The sequence below is a fragment of the Pyrgilauda ruficollis genome, unplaced genomic scaffold (assembly GCF_017590135.1).
Source record: "Pyrgilauda ruficollis isolate IOZ18807 unplaced genomic scaffold, ASM1759013v1 scaffold54, whole genome shotgun sequence".
Lineage (NCBI taxonomy): Eukaryota > Metazoa > Chordata > Aves > Passeriformes > Passeridae > Pyrgilauda > Pyrgilauda ruficollis.
This window is the reverse complement of record NW_024527044.1, coordinates 7,126,959-7,144,484: the sequence shown is the minus strand read 5'-3', so window position 1 is coordinate 7,144,484 and position 17,526 is coordinate 7,126,959. Positions and strand designations below refer to the sequence as shown.

The 17,526-nt window shown below is 45.7% G+C and overlaps 2 protein-coding genes across 2 annotated transcripts; one reads left to right on the top strand and one right to left on the bottom strand.

Annotated features, from left to right (window-relative positions):
• The first annotated feature begins 4,179 nt into the window (after positions 1-4,179).
• On the top strand, positions 4,180-6,592 carry LOC121360771 (interleukin-17F-like). Its single transcript, XM_041480846.1, has 3 exons — positions 4,180-4,203; positions 5,094-5,314; positions 6,355-6,592. Exons 1-3 carry the CDS (start codon positions 4,180-4,182, stop codon positions 6,590-6,592), a joined length of 483 nt encoding a protein of 160 aa, XP_041336780.1.
• An 8,722-nt stretch (positions 6,593-15,314) lies between these two features.
• On the bottom strand, positions 15,315-16,994 carry IL17A (interleukin 17A). The gene is made up of 3 exons (XM_041480938.1): positions 16,968-16,994; positions 16,230-16,474; positions 15,315-15,552 (listed from the first exon to the last, which is right to left on the bottom strand). Exons 1-3 carry the CDS (start codon positions 16,992-16,994, stop codon positions 15,315-15,317), a joined length of 510 nt encoding a protein of 169 aa, XP_041336872.1.
• Positions 16,995-17,526: the final 532 nt, after the last annotated feature.

The following is a 17,526-nucleotide window of genomic DNA, read 5'->3' as shown; positions in this document are numbered from 1 at the left end:
AGAGCTGCCTAGTCTGATCTGTTCCACTGCCCATGGGTCAGCTGGAATTTCCAGAAGGAACCTGGAAGGTCTCAGAGCTGCCCAGGGAATGTGTCCCTGGCACAGATGGGTTCCATCTCCTCCTGCTCCTGCCTTCAGTCTGGGATTGTGTCCTGGGGATGGCAAACTTTCAAAAAAAGCTGAACACACAATCAGACCAGTTCTGGCTGCTTGTGGTCCAGAGCTGCTGAAGGTTTGGGTTTTTCTTTAATTTCTTTTTCTTTTGTCTTTGTGAGTTTGAGCTTCGGAGAAACCCCTGAATAGGTTTGCTGTTTTCACTGCCTATCTCCAGAAACTTGCACAGCTCCCTTCTTTCTGGGTGCCATAAATCTTTATTTGGGTTCTAAAAATGTCCATACTGTTCACCCCATGACTGGCTGTTCAGGGGGATGTAGGATTCCCACTTGTGAGGGTACAACTGCACTTACACAGGTGAGATTTGTGCTGCTGTGGAAGGACTTCAGCTGCATGGTGAGCTCTAAAAGCCAGATTTTTGAGCTCCTCCCATGCAACACAGCCATGACTGCATGGTTGGAGGGGATTTTGCATGTCTGCAACCTAAAGATCTCTGGGTGGGTGTATTGTGCTGGTACAGAGCAATTGACCTTCAGGCAGGGTCTGGCTCAAAACTGCAAAAACTGATAGAAGTTAAACACAGATTCTCTGCTCTGGAGATGGGATGGGAGAGCTGGGATGGTTCAGCCTGGAGAAGGATCTGGAGAGACTTAAGAGCCCCTTCCAGTGCCTAAAGGGGCTCCAAGAGAGCTGGAGAGGGACTTGGGACAAGGCATGGAGGGACAGGACAAGGGGAATGGCTTCCCACTGCCACAGGGCAGGGATAGATGGGATACTGGGGAGAATTTTTTTCTTGTGAGGGTGGGGAGGCCCCTGAATCCCTGGAAGTATCCAAGACCAGGTTGGATGGACCTTGGAGCAAGCTGGGATAGTAGAAGGTGTCCCTGCCCATTCCATAATTCCATGATTTTGTGTTTTCCCTGCCCTTACAGTTGGGGAACTGCTAATACTGAATTTCCCGTGAGAGGACACCAGGAGGAGCTCCAGGGTAGAGAAATCTGGTTAATTCCCTGTCCTGTAGGCTGTGGGTGACTACCATCCCCCGTGTGCTGGTGGCCACCTCGGTACATCCTTTGCAGTTGGGAGAGGGGTCTTTGTTGGCAAGGGAAAAACTGCCAGAGGTGGCTGGAGAGGCAGGAGCAATCTGCTGGAAGTACAAGCCGTGTCCTGTGCTGCAGCTGAAATTTTTATTTGACCCTGTCATCTGGAGATTTTGGAGGCTGTGATTTCAGCCTTTAGCTGCTGCAGGCTGTGGAAGGTGTCCCTGCCCAAGCAGGGGGTGGGACTGGATGGTCTGTAAGGTTCTTTCCCACCCATATTATTCTGTGGTTCAATCATCCATGGAAACCTGAACTTAAGTGTGTAACATATCCTGCAGTGCAAACAGTGCTGTTTCCTTATAGGAACTCAAGAGTAGAGGAGTTCTTGTAAGTGGAATTAAAATACTCTTTTACCTCCAAGTCCCCATCCCTGCTCCAAGCCCTTGATGTGTGAGAGGGAAAAGCTTTTTGGGACAACTTTATATTCCTGTCTACAAGGAAAAAAAAATCTTCCCTGTGAGGATGGGGAGGCCCTGGCACAGGTTTCCCAGAGAAGCTGTGGCTGCCCCTGGATCCCTGGAAGTGTCCAAGGCCAGGCTGGATCAGGTTTGGAGCAGCCTGGGATAGTGGAACTGTGTGATCTTTAATTTCCCTTCCCACCAGATCCATTCTGTGATTCTAGGAATAAAAATATTTTTCCTCCCTTAAAATGATTCATGTATGGTGGCCTCTTTTTGATTAAATTTTTTTTAGTTAACTTCAACTCAAGTTCAATTGTAGGAAATTCTGGGTCAAAGAGGGAATCCCTGCTGAAGTTACAAGCTGCTGAAGACACAAGAAGTCAGTGGAAAGTGGCGGTGAGGGTTCATAATCCGGTGTTTGGTGTGATAACGTCATTGCTTCGTCACATGTTACCATTTCCACTCAACCCCGTTCCTGCACAATCCAACCCATTTTCATGGCAGTGCCCTTTCCTTTCACGTTGAACATTCAGGGGGGAAAAAAAGGAGGTCAGCTTCTGGGCTAAAAAAAGTAGATTTCTGGTAATTCTACCCTCTCTTGCTCCTCCACGCTCTGTGTCGCATCTCAGTAGATGCGCTGGTGAATATTTGGGACAGTCAGAATAGGAACGTGTGTCACAGCACTGGTGTTGCCTCAGGTGGACTGGGTAACCTGAAATGTGACAAATGTACAGGAGGAGAGTGGCTGGGCTCTGAGCTGTCGGTTGAACCAGACCACAAAGTCATGACAGCATCCTGCAGTGATGTAAAACATCAGTCAGTGGAGATTTCTGCTGCTGTGATTCAAGAGAGGGTGACAAAGCAGAGACCATCAGTCCCTTCTTCTTGGAAAGTTCTGTGAATTTGTAAGAGGTTTCTGATTTTTTTTTTTTTTTTTTTTTTTTGGTAGGACTGAAAATGTCATGAATCTTGATTCCCTGTATGACTGAAGATGAATTTGTGTGAAGTCCTACACTTTAGTCCTTTGCTTCTGGCTTGGCTACATAGCTTTGGGAAAGGTTTCTCTCAGGGCTTTTCTCCACAAATGAGCTTCATCAAGTTGTTATGTGGTGGTTTTTTTTCCCTTTTTTTTTTTTTTCTCCTTTTTTCTTTTTTTTTTCTTTTTTTCTGCCACAAAAATAGCTTTTACCCCCAAAGAGACCTGCTGGTGCTCCAGGGAAACACCACATGCACCAACTTCCCAGTTGGTGGCTGCTCCTTTTTGTTTTCCCTTCCATTTTCATGCCTGCCTCTCCTATTAATTATTAAGTGAGGATTGTGTGATTGAGAGGGATTAAATCTTCCATGAACACAAAGGATCAGGACCAGAAGCTCCTGACCCAGCTCTTTCCGGGCTGTTCAAGGATGATGGTCAACCCAAGTCCCACCATATCCCACATGAATGAGTCCCACCAGACAAATCAGGAGAGGCTTTCCTCACACCACCTTGCTGGCTACAGGGCCATGGGACTTATTAGAGTGCTTTGGGATTGTACAAGACTTATGGGATGTACAGGAGCAGGAGCAAAGTGGGCAAAGGAAAGGATAAAGGTGGATCAGTAAGAAACTGTGTGTATGGGCGTGCTATGGATATCAAGGTGGACTAGCTCCGGATTATTCCATAAGTCTGGGCCCCTCATGCTCCAGCATTCACCACCATGTATGTCCAAGGAGCCCATCCAGCAGAAATGCTGCTCCTAGGTGCACCCAGTTTACAGGGCCAGAGAAGGGACAAGAGACCAATATTCCAAGGGCACAGCTCTGGCAGGGAGGTCAAAGCTGAGCCAGGATGGAGCTCCTGGTGAAGGTGGCCAGGGCCCTAAAAGAGCATTTATGTGTGTTCAGAGTTCTCCACAATGTGTCACCACAGCAGGGAAGGCATCCCAGCTCCTGGGATTTCCCCTGAAGGAATTCCCCATGGCACTTATTCTTCCCCTGCCCAGTCCCTGCAGGATACAGGGATCCCTAAGACAAAGTGGGTGCCGATTTTGCAGTTGAAGGGAAGTTGAGTGGTGAGGTTCCATGCCCATTTTGACACCCTATTGGGTGTCTGACTTTGCAGCTCGCTGATCTCTGCTGTTTGGCTTGTTTGAGGCACGTGGAAGTGCATCCACCTGAGTTTGTGGTGAAAAACTCTATTATTAGAAAGAGGGCGGTGGAAAGGAGTGAAAAAAAAAACCCACCAAAAAACACCTGCCTAAACAGTTTGTTGGTTTTTTTTTTTCTTTCCTTATCTCTTGATCTGCCTAAATAAATGCTATTGGCTAATTTGGGATGCTGGTAATAGTATTTGCCCTTCCCTTTTTTGGAGGTAGATGGGAGGAAGTGGGCTAAAAATTGCACTATCAGCTCCTAACCTCAGATCAGGTAAGCCAGCTGTGCTGCAATGGAAAGGGTGGCAGTGCCTCAGCTTTGCTATAAAATGGAGAGCACAACTGGCTTTGAGACACAAGCAGGGTTGAAAGGGTCTCAGAGAAGAAGAATTCTCTTGTCCTGTTGCCCTAACACCCAGCAGGGAGGTTACCATGGCTTTCAGCAGCTCTGCTGGGGTAAGTACTTACATCTGAAATAAAGGATAAGATGTATTTGCTGCAAGAGAGAAAGCAGGGTGCAGATCTCCTGATTTGTGCAGAAAACCCTTTTAGTCTCGCTGGGAGCTGGTTGGGATGCTGGGTGTGTCTGATGCAGCTGCTTGGTGATTGAGTGACAAGGCTGTGGTGGACTATCCATGAATTATTTATCTCTCACTCATCAGCACTGCTGATGTGGGATTGGCAGAGTCCTTTTTGCAGACAACATGTCACCAAAACTGCTGAAATTTCACGGTGGATACCTATGCATTTGAATTTCAACCTGGGTAGCATTTGCAGCACTGTCAGCTCCTGTGATTTTCTTAAAAGCCCGGCATTTATTTTGTCTTCTTTTTAGGAACTGGACTTAATGATCTTTCTGGTTTCCTTTCCATTTAGGATATTACATGATTCTATTATTTACTAAAACTCTGCCTACTGGAAATGGCCCAAGAATCCCAGATTCTCTTGGGAAAAGGGCTATTTCCAGCAGATGGCTGTGGGTGGCCAGTTTTTACTGTCCTGAGAAAGCCATGGCTGGGCAAGGTTTTAAGCTTAGGCACAGGGGTCAGCTGAGTCTTTACCCAATTTTTAGGTGAAAAGATGGTGCTGTGTGACCACAGAGTAGGATCTTCATAGCCTGTTGGACAGATGCCCTTCCTGGTGCAGAATCAACTATGAACCAGAATTTAAATCACAGTGTAGCATCAGTTATGATGAGTTTTATTAACATCATTTTGTTACTTGCTCATCTTGGCCCATTTCACACAAATATAAGTATGAAGATGGTCCAGTCTAACCAAGACTTGGTTCTTTGTGCTCTCTCTTTCCTGACTGGGCAGGACTAATGACACCTTTCTCTCTCCCAGTTCAGATCACTGGTTTTGGTGCTGGTTTTAGCCCTCACTGCAAGGAGCTCACCCCACAGAAAGGCTGGTGCCTCTGCAAGGCTGAGGGAAGGCTGCCTGAACCAAAAGGATCCCAAATTCCCCACAACAGTGAATGTTGACGTTCGGATCAGCAACTCGGATCATGCCTTTGGGATGGTCCAAGATGTCAGGAACCGGTCTCTGGCTCCCTGGGATTACAGGTAACTGTTCAGTTGTTCTCTAAATTGTGAGGGCTGTGCCACACCACAAATTATTTTTTTGTGGTGGCTGTGGTTCATTCTCAGCCTATGCCCAGAGTCCCATGAATATGGTTCTGATGTTGGCTGAGGTTTCTTCAATAGAAACTGTTTGCTGTGCAAGGGGCTATCACTGGAATGGTTTCTAATCATCTTGTCAGTCTTCATCAATCACAGAATTATTGAGGCTGGAAAATCCCTCTGAAGTCTTTGAGTCCAGCCATTCCCACAGCACTGCCAAGGCCACCAGTGACCTGTGTCCCCAAGAGCCACATCCACATGGCTTTTAAAGCCCTCCAGGGATGGTGATTCCACCACCTCCCTGGGCAGCAGTGCCAGGCCTTAACAACCCTTTCAGGGAAGAAATTTTTCTTCATATCCAATCTAAACCTCCCCTGGAGCAACTTGAGGCTGTTTCCTCTTGTCCCTTGTTCCCTGGGAGCAGAGCCTGATCCCCCTGGCTGTCCCCTCCTGTCAGGGAGCTGTGCAGAGCCAGAAGGTCCCCCCTTGAGCCTCCTTTTCTCCAGGCTGAGCCCTTTCCCAGCTCCCTCAGCTGCTTTTTGTGCTCCAGACCCTTCCCCAGCTCCTCTGAGCAGCTTCCTAACCCCTCTGCCCCAAGCTCATAGTGCTGCATGGGGTTGAAATAATAATGAAATTAATTATTCCTCTAGGAAAAGCATAATGTGACTACATTGACATTTCACATTTTCCTAACATAAAGAAACATCCAAATACTGAAATTAAAACCAAACAAAAACGAATAGGCCAGTTGTGAGTTCTGTATCATTTAACCCAGCTCCACCCTATTCATCAGCTCCTAAAGAATGGTGCAGCAGCATTACCCTCCAGTGCTGTTTCAGTTCTTAGGAAATCATTGTGAAATGATTGAGGATAAGGAAATCCTTTGTGTCTCACAGTGAGGAAGCACAGGTTGAATAGGATGACGGAGACATAAACAAGAAGATGTCCAAGCGCTTAAATCAGTTTTGTGTCCCCGTTGCCAGGCTGGACGAGGATCCCAACCGCTTCCCGCGGGTGATCGCCGACGCCCGGTGCCGCCTGTCGGGCTGCGTGAGCCCCCTGGGGCAGGAGGACCACGGCCTCAACTCGGTGCCCATCCAGCAGGAGATCCTGGTGCTGCGGCGGGAGCAGCGCGGCTGCGCGCCCTCCTACCGCCTGGAGAAGAGGATCATCACCGTGGGCTGCACCTGCGTCACGCCCGTCGTCCAGCACCAGTCCTAGCACAGCCAGCACGCCAGGCAGCCTTGGGAAGAGGAAGGGGTTCCCATAAAAATCCCTCTGGTGGAATCCCACAGCTGCCCGCCGCGCACTCCAGGAGTTCAACACATCCCTTCCAAATCTTAGAAATTATCTCCTGAAAGTCGTGATTCTTGCTGTTGTTCATTTATGGGTTTCAGGATGGGGATCATGGGTAGCTGGTGGTGGAGGAGAGGAAGAGTTTTGTTTGTGGGTTCAAGCAGTGAGAGGGGAGAGCAGTGCTTTTTAAAAATTTGTTTTTTATTGTGGTTTATATCAGTTTGGTGAACTAAATTAATTATAGTTTCCAAAGTTATCCTTGGCAGTAAATTCCCCTAACTGAATACACACCCACCAGCACTGCCACAAAAAATTCCTCATCCTTCACATTCTCTCTCCCTTCTTCATCCTTATCCCATTTCCCTTCTCTGGCCATCCCTATCACTGGGATATTACTGGTGTCAGTCAGACATTGCTGCCACTGGGCCTGGTTGTCACCACAGTCTGGGTTTATGTCACTGCTGCAATTGATTTATTGCAAAACATTTTGGGAGGTAATTGATTCCACTTGTTGAGTGCTAAAATGGCAAAGAACTAACAGATATCTATATTTCTATTTATGTCTTCTATTTATGGCTGTATTTATGGCTCTGTGTGTGCTCAGAGTATAAAAATATTTGATAAATTTAATCTGTATTTATTCAATAACTTATCTGCTGAATAAAAATCGTATTTTATATTAAAAAATGGTTTTTCATGGTAGTTCAGAATGACAACAGAAACAGAGAATGGGTTTGTGCTGCAGTAGCACTGAGAGATTTCGTCACAGATCAGGTATTTTCCTCTGCAGTGAGATGAGTAGAGGGAGCAGAAGAGAACTTGCAGCCTAAGTAGATTAAAAGACACAAAGAAGAGGCTGAAAGCAGTGAAGGGAGGTTCTACAGGCACTGGTGGCAATGGAATGAGGTTTTTTAGACCTCTGGGATGGTCTCTAGGGATGGTGGGAAAAGAGACAGGAGATGTCACATTCCAGGGCTGCAGCCAGAATTTGGGATTGCTCATTAGAGCTGGGAAAGGTCTGTCCTATCCTCTTCCAGGCAAGCTTTCATCCCTATAAACAACCCTCTCCTCCCACAGCTGAATGATTGGCTGGGCAGGAAGGCAGGGAAATGAGGGATGGCTTCATCTGACTGCTCCCCAGCCAGGTAATTCACAGGTGCTGGGATTAAAGTGGTGGATGAGGATCCCTCACATCAAGGAACTAGCAGCTATACCTGCAGGGTGTAGTTTCCTGCTGGGCTGAGGTGTCCTGCCTTAGGAAATGAGGAATTTCCTTTTCCTCCCTGAGCTGCACAAGGAACACAGCCTGGAACAGCTCACTGCTCAGGAGCTGGACGGGGTGATCCTTGTGTCCCTCAGGATATTCCATGATCCTATAACTATCTACTATTTTATCAAATTACTGTAATATTGCTTTTTTTTTTTACATTGCTCCTCTTTCATCCAGAGCTGAGCCAGGCTCTCAGACCTCTGCTTTGGTTTCTGCTGCAGGAGGTTTTAATTCTGCATTTCCTTTTACATTTGAATCAGGACAAATCCACGCAAGCATTCTAGTATTTAATTTTGACTGCACAGAAACCACTTTAAATCAGACCCACCTGGTGCAGGTAGACCCTGGGTTTCCTCCCCAGGGTGGGCCAGGTGAGGTGCTGGGTCCAAAGGAATCAAGGCCAGGTTGGGCAGGGCTTTGGGCCACCTGGGATAGCAGAAGGTGGCAGGGGAAGGAATGGGATGGTCTTTGAGTTCCCTTCCAACCCAAAACATTCCACAATTCTGTGATTCTATGATTCTATGAAGTCTCTTCTTGTTGGGATGGATGAAAGTTTGACAAGAAAGTTTAACAGACATGTATGCTTGGCAAAAAGATTTTTTTTTTTTTTTTGAATGCAGAATCTGAAGAAGGAATAGAAATGAAAGCAAGTTTTGATATAGAAGAAAAGAATTGCTGAGCCAGTCTTACTGGATAACTAAGAAGGCAAAGAGTATTTTAGTTAGAAGGGGGTTTTATGGCTTAGAGCAAAGGATAAACCCACCACAAACAGGAGATGTTTTTACCAGGCAAACAAGACTGCCGATGTTGCAAGTAGAAAAAAGGTCTCAGAATTTTCCACTGGAAAAAAACTGAAAAGAAAATTCTAGCTTAAACTGTAATGTACTAGCTTTTAGTGATTGGAGAATAGTAACATGGATACAGTAATTACAGTAGTTATGATAGACTATAGGTAAAAGTGGAGGTATAGATTGGTTCTACTGTATTAAGATGCTCAGCAAAGAAAAGTATATAATGCATTGTAACCAAAATTAAAAGGTCTTCAGGCTTGCCTGCCGCTGGAGCTGACAGCTGTAGGTGCAGGCTCTGTCACCCACGACCCTGGACTGTTGTAACATCTTGGATACAATAAACTGCGTTTTGAAGAGCTGCCTGAATTCCTGCATCCCTCCTGCAGGCTCTCACGTCCTCTGGTGCTCTTTGTTGGGTCGGGTGTGTTCTGTGCCCCGTGGGTCACCGGGAGCCACTCCAGCCATCCGTGGGTGCCCTTCTCATTCAGCCAGGAGCATCTGCCCCCGTTTGTGGCAGCAGCTGTTTTCGTTATGACCGCTGAGCTCTTCTTGTGGTGCAGAGCCAGCCCAGGGCGGCGTCTCCTGCTCTCCTCGCTCAGTAACCGCTGACCAGGAAATCGCAACCTGCTTCTTACTCCTGACCTACTTCTCTCCACAAACCTGCCTTGTGGGCCTGCCCTCGCTTGTTTTTCAGGGAGAAAACTACCCTGCATCTCTCCTCTGAGTCATCATTACTTTGACATTGGGTTCGTGGCATCGTCCTGTGCTGATGCTCCTGAACACCCCCCAGCTTGCCCTAAGAGTGGTCCTAACTGGATGGATAATGAAGTAGCTAATTAGGAAAATATACAGATGGCTAATTAAGGAAGTCTCACCTGTGGGTCATGAGGTTTTGCAGGCAGAGCTTTCAACTGCAAACCACACACCACTCAGGGAGGCATGGCTCGTACATAGTCCTCCTAATGGCATTGTTCTTAGAGTGCAGCAGCTTGTAAATACAAACCTGGTTATTTTTTGGGTGCTGGTTTTTGCTGCCAGCAATCTATTAAATTTGAGGGTTGGAACTAGATGATCTTTAAGCTCCCTTCCAACATAAACCACCCTGTGTTCTATGAATCAGCAAACACAACACACAAATTTATGCTTCTTATAAACAGCACAGTCATATCAGCACCGAGAGCAAGTGCAATTCACAGCCTTTGCTAAAGGCTTTGCTTGGTTTGTTCCCTTTGCAGCAGTGGCCCTGGGTGCCCAGCTGGGCATCTCTGGCTCTGCAGTGGGGCTTGGAGCATCCTCCAGGGGCTGGGCTGTTTTACCAGGAGGAGAAGCACAGCTGGAGGTGTAGCAGCAGTGCCAGTGAATTCTTGTAACCTACTGGGCTAAGCAGCCTCCAGTCACAGGTTGGTATCTGAGCCTCGTGGCCTTTCCTATTCATTTTCTCTTCTGATTTCCTCTCCCTAACCTCCTACCTTTGTTTTTTTGCTCACTGCTCCCCTTGGCTGTGTGTTCTGGCAGCTGATCCTGGTGTGGCAGGATCCTCCTGTGGGATGTTGGGTAGAGGACAGTACAGTGACCCAGCACAGGTAGATGCCTCCTTGCAGACCTGTGCTGTGACCTGTGGATGTGTTGACCAGGAAATATCTCAGGGCCTCTTTGCACCCCTGACCACAGGCAGGTGCTCCTGGGAGTGTTCAAAGGGACTGCAGGTCACGAGAACCTATTCCACAAAAGTCACTGCTTTGGAAAGGGTTACAAAATTAAATATGTAAAGAATGCAAAGGTTGCAAGCTAAAAGGTTGAAAAAAACCAAGAATTATCTGTTTGGTGACGCAGAGGTTTAATGGCTGGAAAGCTGACATGGTTTATTGGGAGTTCGACATTACAGGCAAAATTTTAAGACAATGAGCAATTTTCTGATCAGTCCAGAAATTCTCTGGAAGTGTGATTTTCTGGTCAGTCCTGTGGGGATCTGTGGGTCAGTGCCAACATGATGGGTACAGATGATAGGATGAGTTTCTGTATCAGCTGCAGGTTCTGGAGATGGCTCAAGAGACCAGACCAGAAACCTGATCCCATGTCACCATCACATCCAAAACAGGAGACTTTCCTTGACCTTCCCTCTGAGGGTGGTGAGGCAGTGTCAGAGAGAAACTGTGGCTGTTCCACCCCTGGAAGTGTCCAGGCCACTTTGGATGGGGCTTGGAGCAACCTGAGATAGTGGAAGGTGTCTCTGCCCATGGCAGGAGGATGGAATGAGATAATCTTTAATGTCTTTTCCAACCCAAACCATTCTATAATGCCACAACCTCCTTTTGTCTCCACCTCCTTCTCCCTTTTCCTTCTTTCATATTATTTTTAACCTCGTGCTCAAGAAGAATGAGTGGGCTGATTCTGCATTTTCTACAGTACTGTTGCAAGGCAATGACAAAAGAAATCCCAAACCTGCTTAAAATGTCTGTGATTGTCTGGTACCAATCCAGCAGAGCCAGAGGTGTTGGTGGGGATGGGATGGGCTGGTGCTGGCTGTCAGGAGCTGAGAAGATGCCAGCCAGGCTCAGCACCAGACACAAACTACACTTTCTGCCTTTCCTGCTCACAAAGAGAAGTTCCAGGAGCTGGACTTCAGTGGTCCTCCTGAGTCCCTTCCAACTCAGGATATTCTGGGATTAAAGACATTTTACATATTTTCTAATTATTCCCCATACTTCCAGGGCTAGATAGGGGCAGCAGGTTCAGGTCCTCAGCTCTTCAGAGAAATCCCTTCTTGCTTTTGGTGTAATTGCTTATTTATTCTTCCTTCAGAAAAGTGGCTCAGCTTTTCTACCTTTTTGTATAACTTCAATAAAAGATTAAAAATATGTTTGACACTCTTTGGGGCTCATAGACTGAAAAAATGCTGTTTTCTGGGCACAGCTTTCCATGAGTGAGTAAAATCAGTACAAACCATCATGTTTCTGTTTGTCTGCATTCTTAGTAAGCACAGTATATGTGTATCATGATCAAGGTTCCCAGTTCTGGTAAATGAATAGAGATGGTTTATCTCCTCTCTAACTTGACCATAAAATTTTTCAGGGTGGCTTTTTATTTCAGACGTCTGAAACTTGTGTTCTTGGCCCTCATTACAGCTGAATCTGCAGCATCTTTTAGAAGCATCTGCTTTCCATCCAAATTGCTTTGATAAGTAGTAATGATGAGCATGATTATCTGCAAAAATACAGTTTCAAACTTCTCCTTCTGGTGGGTTTTACTCACAGGTTGCCAAAACACTGCTGCTCAGGTTTTGCAAACTGACATGAAACCGAGATGGGGAGCAGTGCTGGACTGGAAACTTTTATGCTGGAGAGGGTTTTGCAGCAATTCCGCTCCCCTCCCTCCAATGCCAATATCATTTAAGAGCATCAAATGAGCAGAAATTTGCACTGAAACTCTTGAAAACAAGGAGGAACAATCTTTACCTGTTGAAACTCAAACTGATAGGAGCTGTGCATGGGTGAAAGAGGAGCTCCACTCTCTTTGGTGTCTCATTGTGATCATTATTGACTGTAGAAGAATAAGGACACTGATGAGGTCACTCTTGCCAGGATGCATTGGTTTGGGATTATTCTGCACCTTTCTAACTGAACACAGAAAGTAAGGAAATCAGGAAGGAAAATCTCTTAGCTCATGGTGCCAGGAGTTAGGAGAGAACTTGCAGTAGGAAAGAAAACAGTCTTTGGCCCTATAAATCCAGCTTATTAATTAACCTATTAAATGCTTCTGCAGGAGCATGTAGAGCACCCAAGCAGCCTGTAGGTGTGAGAACAGAGTTGTCCAAATAAATAAAAATGGTTCTGTCCTAAGGCTTAGATTTAGCTGGATTGGTAAATGGTTCAACAAAAATCATGCTGGATTTTTGCAAGGGAGTGTGTCTTCACTAAGGCCAGGTTGGATGGGGCTTGGAGCAGCCTGGGGTAGTGGAAGGTGTCCCTGTCCATGGCAGGGGGTTGGAACAACTTGACCTTTAATGTCCTTTCCAACCCAAACCATTCCATGATGATGACACCGATCTGTGAAATCTGTCAACAGAAAGCTGTTGGCTTTTCCATGCTCCAGCTGTGTCATCTCTTTCTGACCTGATTCTGAGTTTTTCCACCTCAGCATAACTCTCTCAGCATTTTCCAGTCCCCACTACACATGTGCCAACTCCAGTAGTGGCACATGACTTCCAGGGAAGAAAGGGTTGGACTTTCTGTGATTTTAACCGTTGGAAGTTACTTGGGCTGATTGCAGACAATTTGACAAAATTCCTTCTTGGAGTGGTAGGACATTAAAAGATTATCTAAATGACAAGGAAGTCAGTTCTGTTTCAATCTTCCTGGATTGATATTTATATAAATCTTTGAAAACCTTGAAGGATGAATGTTCCTTGATGCTTTTTTTTTTTTTTTTTTTTTTTTTTTTTTTGAAGTCCATTCTTGCTTAATACTTGGATGGTTAGCTGGGTTAAACTTCAGGACCTGCAGGAGATCTTAAGGAAGAATAACTTGAGATAAGGTCAGAAACTAGCTAAGTTAGGATCACACGCACTTCTAGATTCCTCTGTTTAGGCAAAGTTATATCAGTGTTTGAAGGTAACTGAAGGTGTGGACAGGAGTTCATTGCTGTGATTGCAGGTACTGTGGTCAGCCTGAGTTAATCAATGTTTCCTTGGCCCAGTGTTTATCTGCCAGGTCAGGGAATGGTGTGGCTGTGCTGTGGGTTTAGGTTACAGGGGCTGACCCACCTGGAGTAGGTTGGGGAGGATTTGGGCTCACTGGAACAGATGGAGGGAGTAATTCCCAGTAGCGAAATTTGGGATTATCACACCTGGATCTGGAGATGCTTTCACCTGAGAGTGTTATATTAGCCTCCTTGAGCCAGGTCTAATAAGCTCTCCAAGGCTTATAACACACCCAAGATAGCTCAGCTACCTTTGGAGGTATAAAAATAAGCAGGATGGCTTCTGCTGCAGTGTTGGAAACAAAAAGGTTTAACAAAAGGCAAAGTAACAAACAGAAAAAACTGAACCAGGTGCAAGGTCTTGCTCCTGGTAAAACATCTCACAAAAGTGATTAGTTTCTTTGTTCTCTTCTTTTTCTACTAAATTGTCCAGGCAGGACTCTTTGGTTTCTGTCCAATTAGGTACCCTTAAGTTTGAGGTGAAGTCTCCTGGGTCCTATGAAGTGGCTTTTCACCTAATCGATGAGAGAAGCTTCTGGGCTTCTTTCCTTTTTAGGGGGACAAAGGATAGTTTGTCACTCTGTCAACAGAGGGCACATTCCTACATGAGAGGACCTTCCCTCTCATTAGAGACTCTCAGCGCTGAGCTCTGTGCCTCTACAAGTTCTGCACTTGCATTTGCCAGCGCCTCAGCAGGGCCACACCTCCCTGAGACAGCAGCAAACAAAACACCCGCATCTTCACCAGCCAGCCTTGCCCTCTGAACCACGGAACACGTTCACCGGGGCACTTTTAACCCAAGTGTGCTTTAAATAAACCCACCTGCTGTGCCAGACACCCACCCACGCAAGCGCCACCCGGATGAAGTGCTGCGTCAGGGTGCTCCACTTTTGAAGCGCAGAAAACGTGTTGGAAGGGCGTGAACACAGAGAAAAATCACGACTGCAATCAGCCAGATGTGATCAATTGCTTCAGTCACCCACCTGACTCTCGTGAGCTTCCCCTGGTGTACCCAGGTGGTGTCTCTGCTCCACGGAAAATGGGCTGAAATGGGTTGGGCTGAGATTCATAGGTGATTTTGGAGTGAAGTTAAAGCTCAGCAGTGGAAATGCACTCGCTGTTTTAGGGGAGGGAGTTTCTTTCCTCCCAAATAAGTATTCAAAGTGTTGTGTTGAACCCATCTTTACAAATCCTTTTCCAATTGGATAATTAGGTGGATAACAGGGTATTTACCCGGTAGAAATTTCTTTTTTTGCTTGTCTTTGATCTCTTTGATACCACTTTATAAATAATTTTCCTCCAGGTATCTTAGCTCCTCTATTGGTAAAATGGTGTTTTCCCTATTTTTTTTTTCCACATGGGCTTTATATTCTACTGCAGCAGAGGTAGATGTTATCAAGTGAATTTGAAGCTTTAACATAATGTAAATCTCTTTCATGGTCATGATAGAGTGATTTCTTGCCTTGTCAGGAACACTTCTTTAGAAAGAAAGGAGAATACCAAAGAGATTTTCACTGATTTTTTTTATTACACAAAGATAAATAAACATTACCTTAATACTTAAAATAATATATATATTAGGATAATACATTATTATCATGTTTTCCACCAGCATAAATAGATTTACATAAATAGACATTTCAAAGTGTAAACTAAGGTTGGGTAGAATTCCCATTGCTTTTCAGCCTGGCACATGAAGGTGTCTGGATTCTGAATTTGTGGAGTGCAAGATTTTGGGGGGAAACATTATTTTTTACCCGAGACACCTAATTTTCAATATATTCTGATGTATCCCTGACAAATTTTATGGCTTGATTCAGCTTTTTGGAAGCCCCTTCCATGCGAGGAAATTCTCTGCGGCTCCTCACTCTTGCATCTCCAGCTCCCTTCAGGCCTGGTGCTGGACCAAGGGGGTGACACACGTGCAGCCCACGGTGATTTTTTTCTTCTCCAGCCTGTAGGACTGCTGGCAGCCCCTCTGCTCCCTGCGCAGGACCAGGATCTCCTGCGTGATGGGCACGGAGTTGAGGCTGTGGTCCAGCTGCCCCTCCGGAGTCACGCACCGCGTGTGGCGGCACTCGGCATCCGCGATCAGCCGCGGGAAGCGGTTGTGGTCCTCGTCGATCCTGGGGGTTGGCAGGAAAGAGAATGAATCCAAAGGCAAGATAGTCTGGATGACTCTGGGCTCCCTGCTCGGGAGCCTGTGCATCCAGGGGTGTATTGCCTATGGGGGGACAGCAGATTCTCCAAGACCGCAGGTTTTTCCGAAATAAAATGTAAGTAACTAAATGCTGGATAGTTTTAGATGTATGGCTGCGTGCAACTCCCTTTGCAAAGGACTTGCTTCGAGCTGGCACTGACTTTGAAAGACTTACCACAAATTATTTGAGCTTTGCGATGTGCTACTCCAGCTAACAGGCCCCAAATATCTTCAGTTCCTACCCAAAATGTGAAACATTGGTGTTAAACCACCATTGAATTTGGTGCATTATTAACCCTTTGAAGTGTTTTTTAGTGATGTTTTACATAAAGAAAGCTTTAGAAGATAAAGCTTGCCTCAGTATACAAGTTAATTATTAAATTATAAAAATAGTTTTCTTTGCCTTCTGCATATTGCCTATGCCATGTGGGTTTTTTTGTGCTGCTTTCTGTACTGGTTCTCTTTCAAAGAGGATTATACAGACGTGGATACCCTCATATTTCCAAAATCTCTCAACTGTAAAGCACTGAAAATAGAGATGAAAGCTTTTTTCTTGGCCAGGGCATCCAGAGTTTTTCCAGGCCATAGGGACAGGGATCATACCTGTAATCCCACGGAGCCAGAGAGCGGCTGCTGACATCTGGACTGGTTTTGGTGTCCTGGTTTGTGCTGCTGATGCTGAGGTTGACTCTGACAGTTTGGGGGAATTTTGAGTCTTTTTGGGTCAGGCATCCAGCAGATGCTTGCTTGAAGAGATTCTCTGGCTTGAGCCCAGGCTTGATCACCTTCCCCAGGGCAGGACTGCTGGCTGACAGCACGGCCAGCAGCACTAGGAGCAGGGGTTTGAGCTGGAAAGATTTGGTACATTTAGGACACAAGACAGGTGTGAAATTCATCCACAGTCAGCCTAACTGGTGGTTAAAGCCCCTACTGCAGGTTGGAGTAATTATGGAGAAATGTGCCATATGTCACATCCACTTTTGTTCTTGTTAACTGATTCTCACAGTGCTGACAGTTATATATACACTCAGTTGTAATCTGGTTGTAATGTTAAATCATAGAAAATTATACAATACAGAAGATAGCAGAAATGGTATAATAAAAAGAAAGACACTCTAAGGTTGAGTTTTCAATGTATTTCTTGTCTCAGAATAGCTGTGGGAGCTCCATGTCACTGATGTACAGTCTCATTGCTGCCCCATTCTCACATTTTAGTTTTTTAATTATTAATGATCTAAACAAGCATTTTAAAGGTGGGTGCAGATCCCTATTCCATCTATCATGATTTAAATACATCTCTGTCAAACTGGGGGAAAATAAACTCAGAATTCAAGTTCTTACCAGAGAAGCGCAAAGAGTTGGAGACATCTTCATTCCTTCTCTTATTGGTTCTGATGCTTGTCCTGGGCTCGCTGAGCTGAAGGTGTCTGGGCACATCTGCTGGTGGACCTTTTATAAGGGTTTTTGGGCTGTGCTAAATAATTTGGAGTAGGTGTTTTTTCCCCCAACCTTAGCTGTGGTTTCTGACCATAACCTAAATTAAGAAGTGTATGCATATAGGTTCCATTAACACAGGTGGAATACAAGATATATCTTAGATCTGTAGATGATGTCATTCCTTCAGCCATGTCACTCAAATGGTGACAAAACCACAAACATTGCAAATTTGTGGGTGCAAAGTATTCGATTTTAAACTGGGATGCTGCAGGGATCAAACCCAAATGTCGCTGGCACAGGTTTGGATCTGTTCACTCCTTGGTTGGTCTGATGTCTTTTCACCCCAGACTGGGCAGGTGTTGGACAGCTGGCCACCCCCAAATTGCTCTCATATTCTTCCCATGAGCTGCAATTTTACTTGATGTCTGAGGAGCAATGTCCCTGCTCAAGCTCAGTTCTCCTC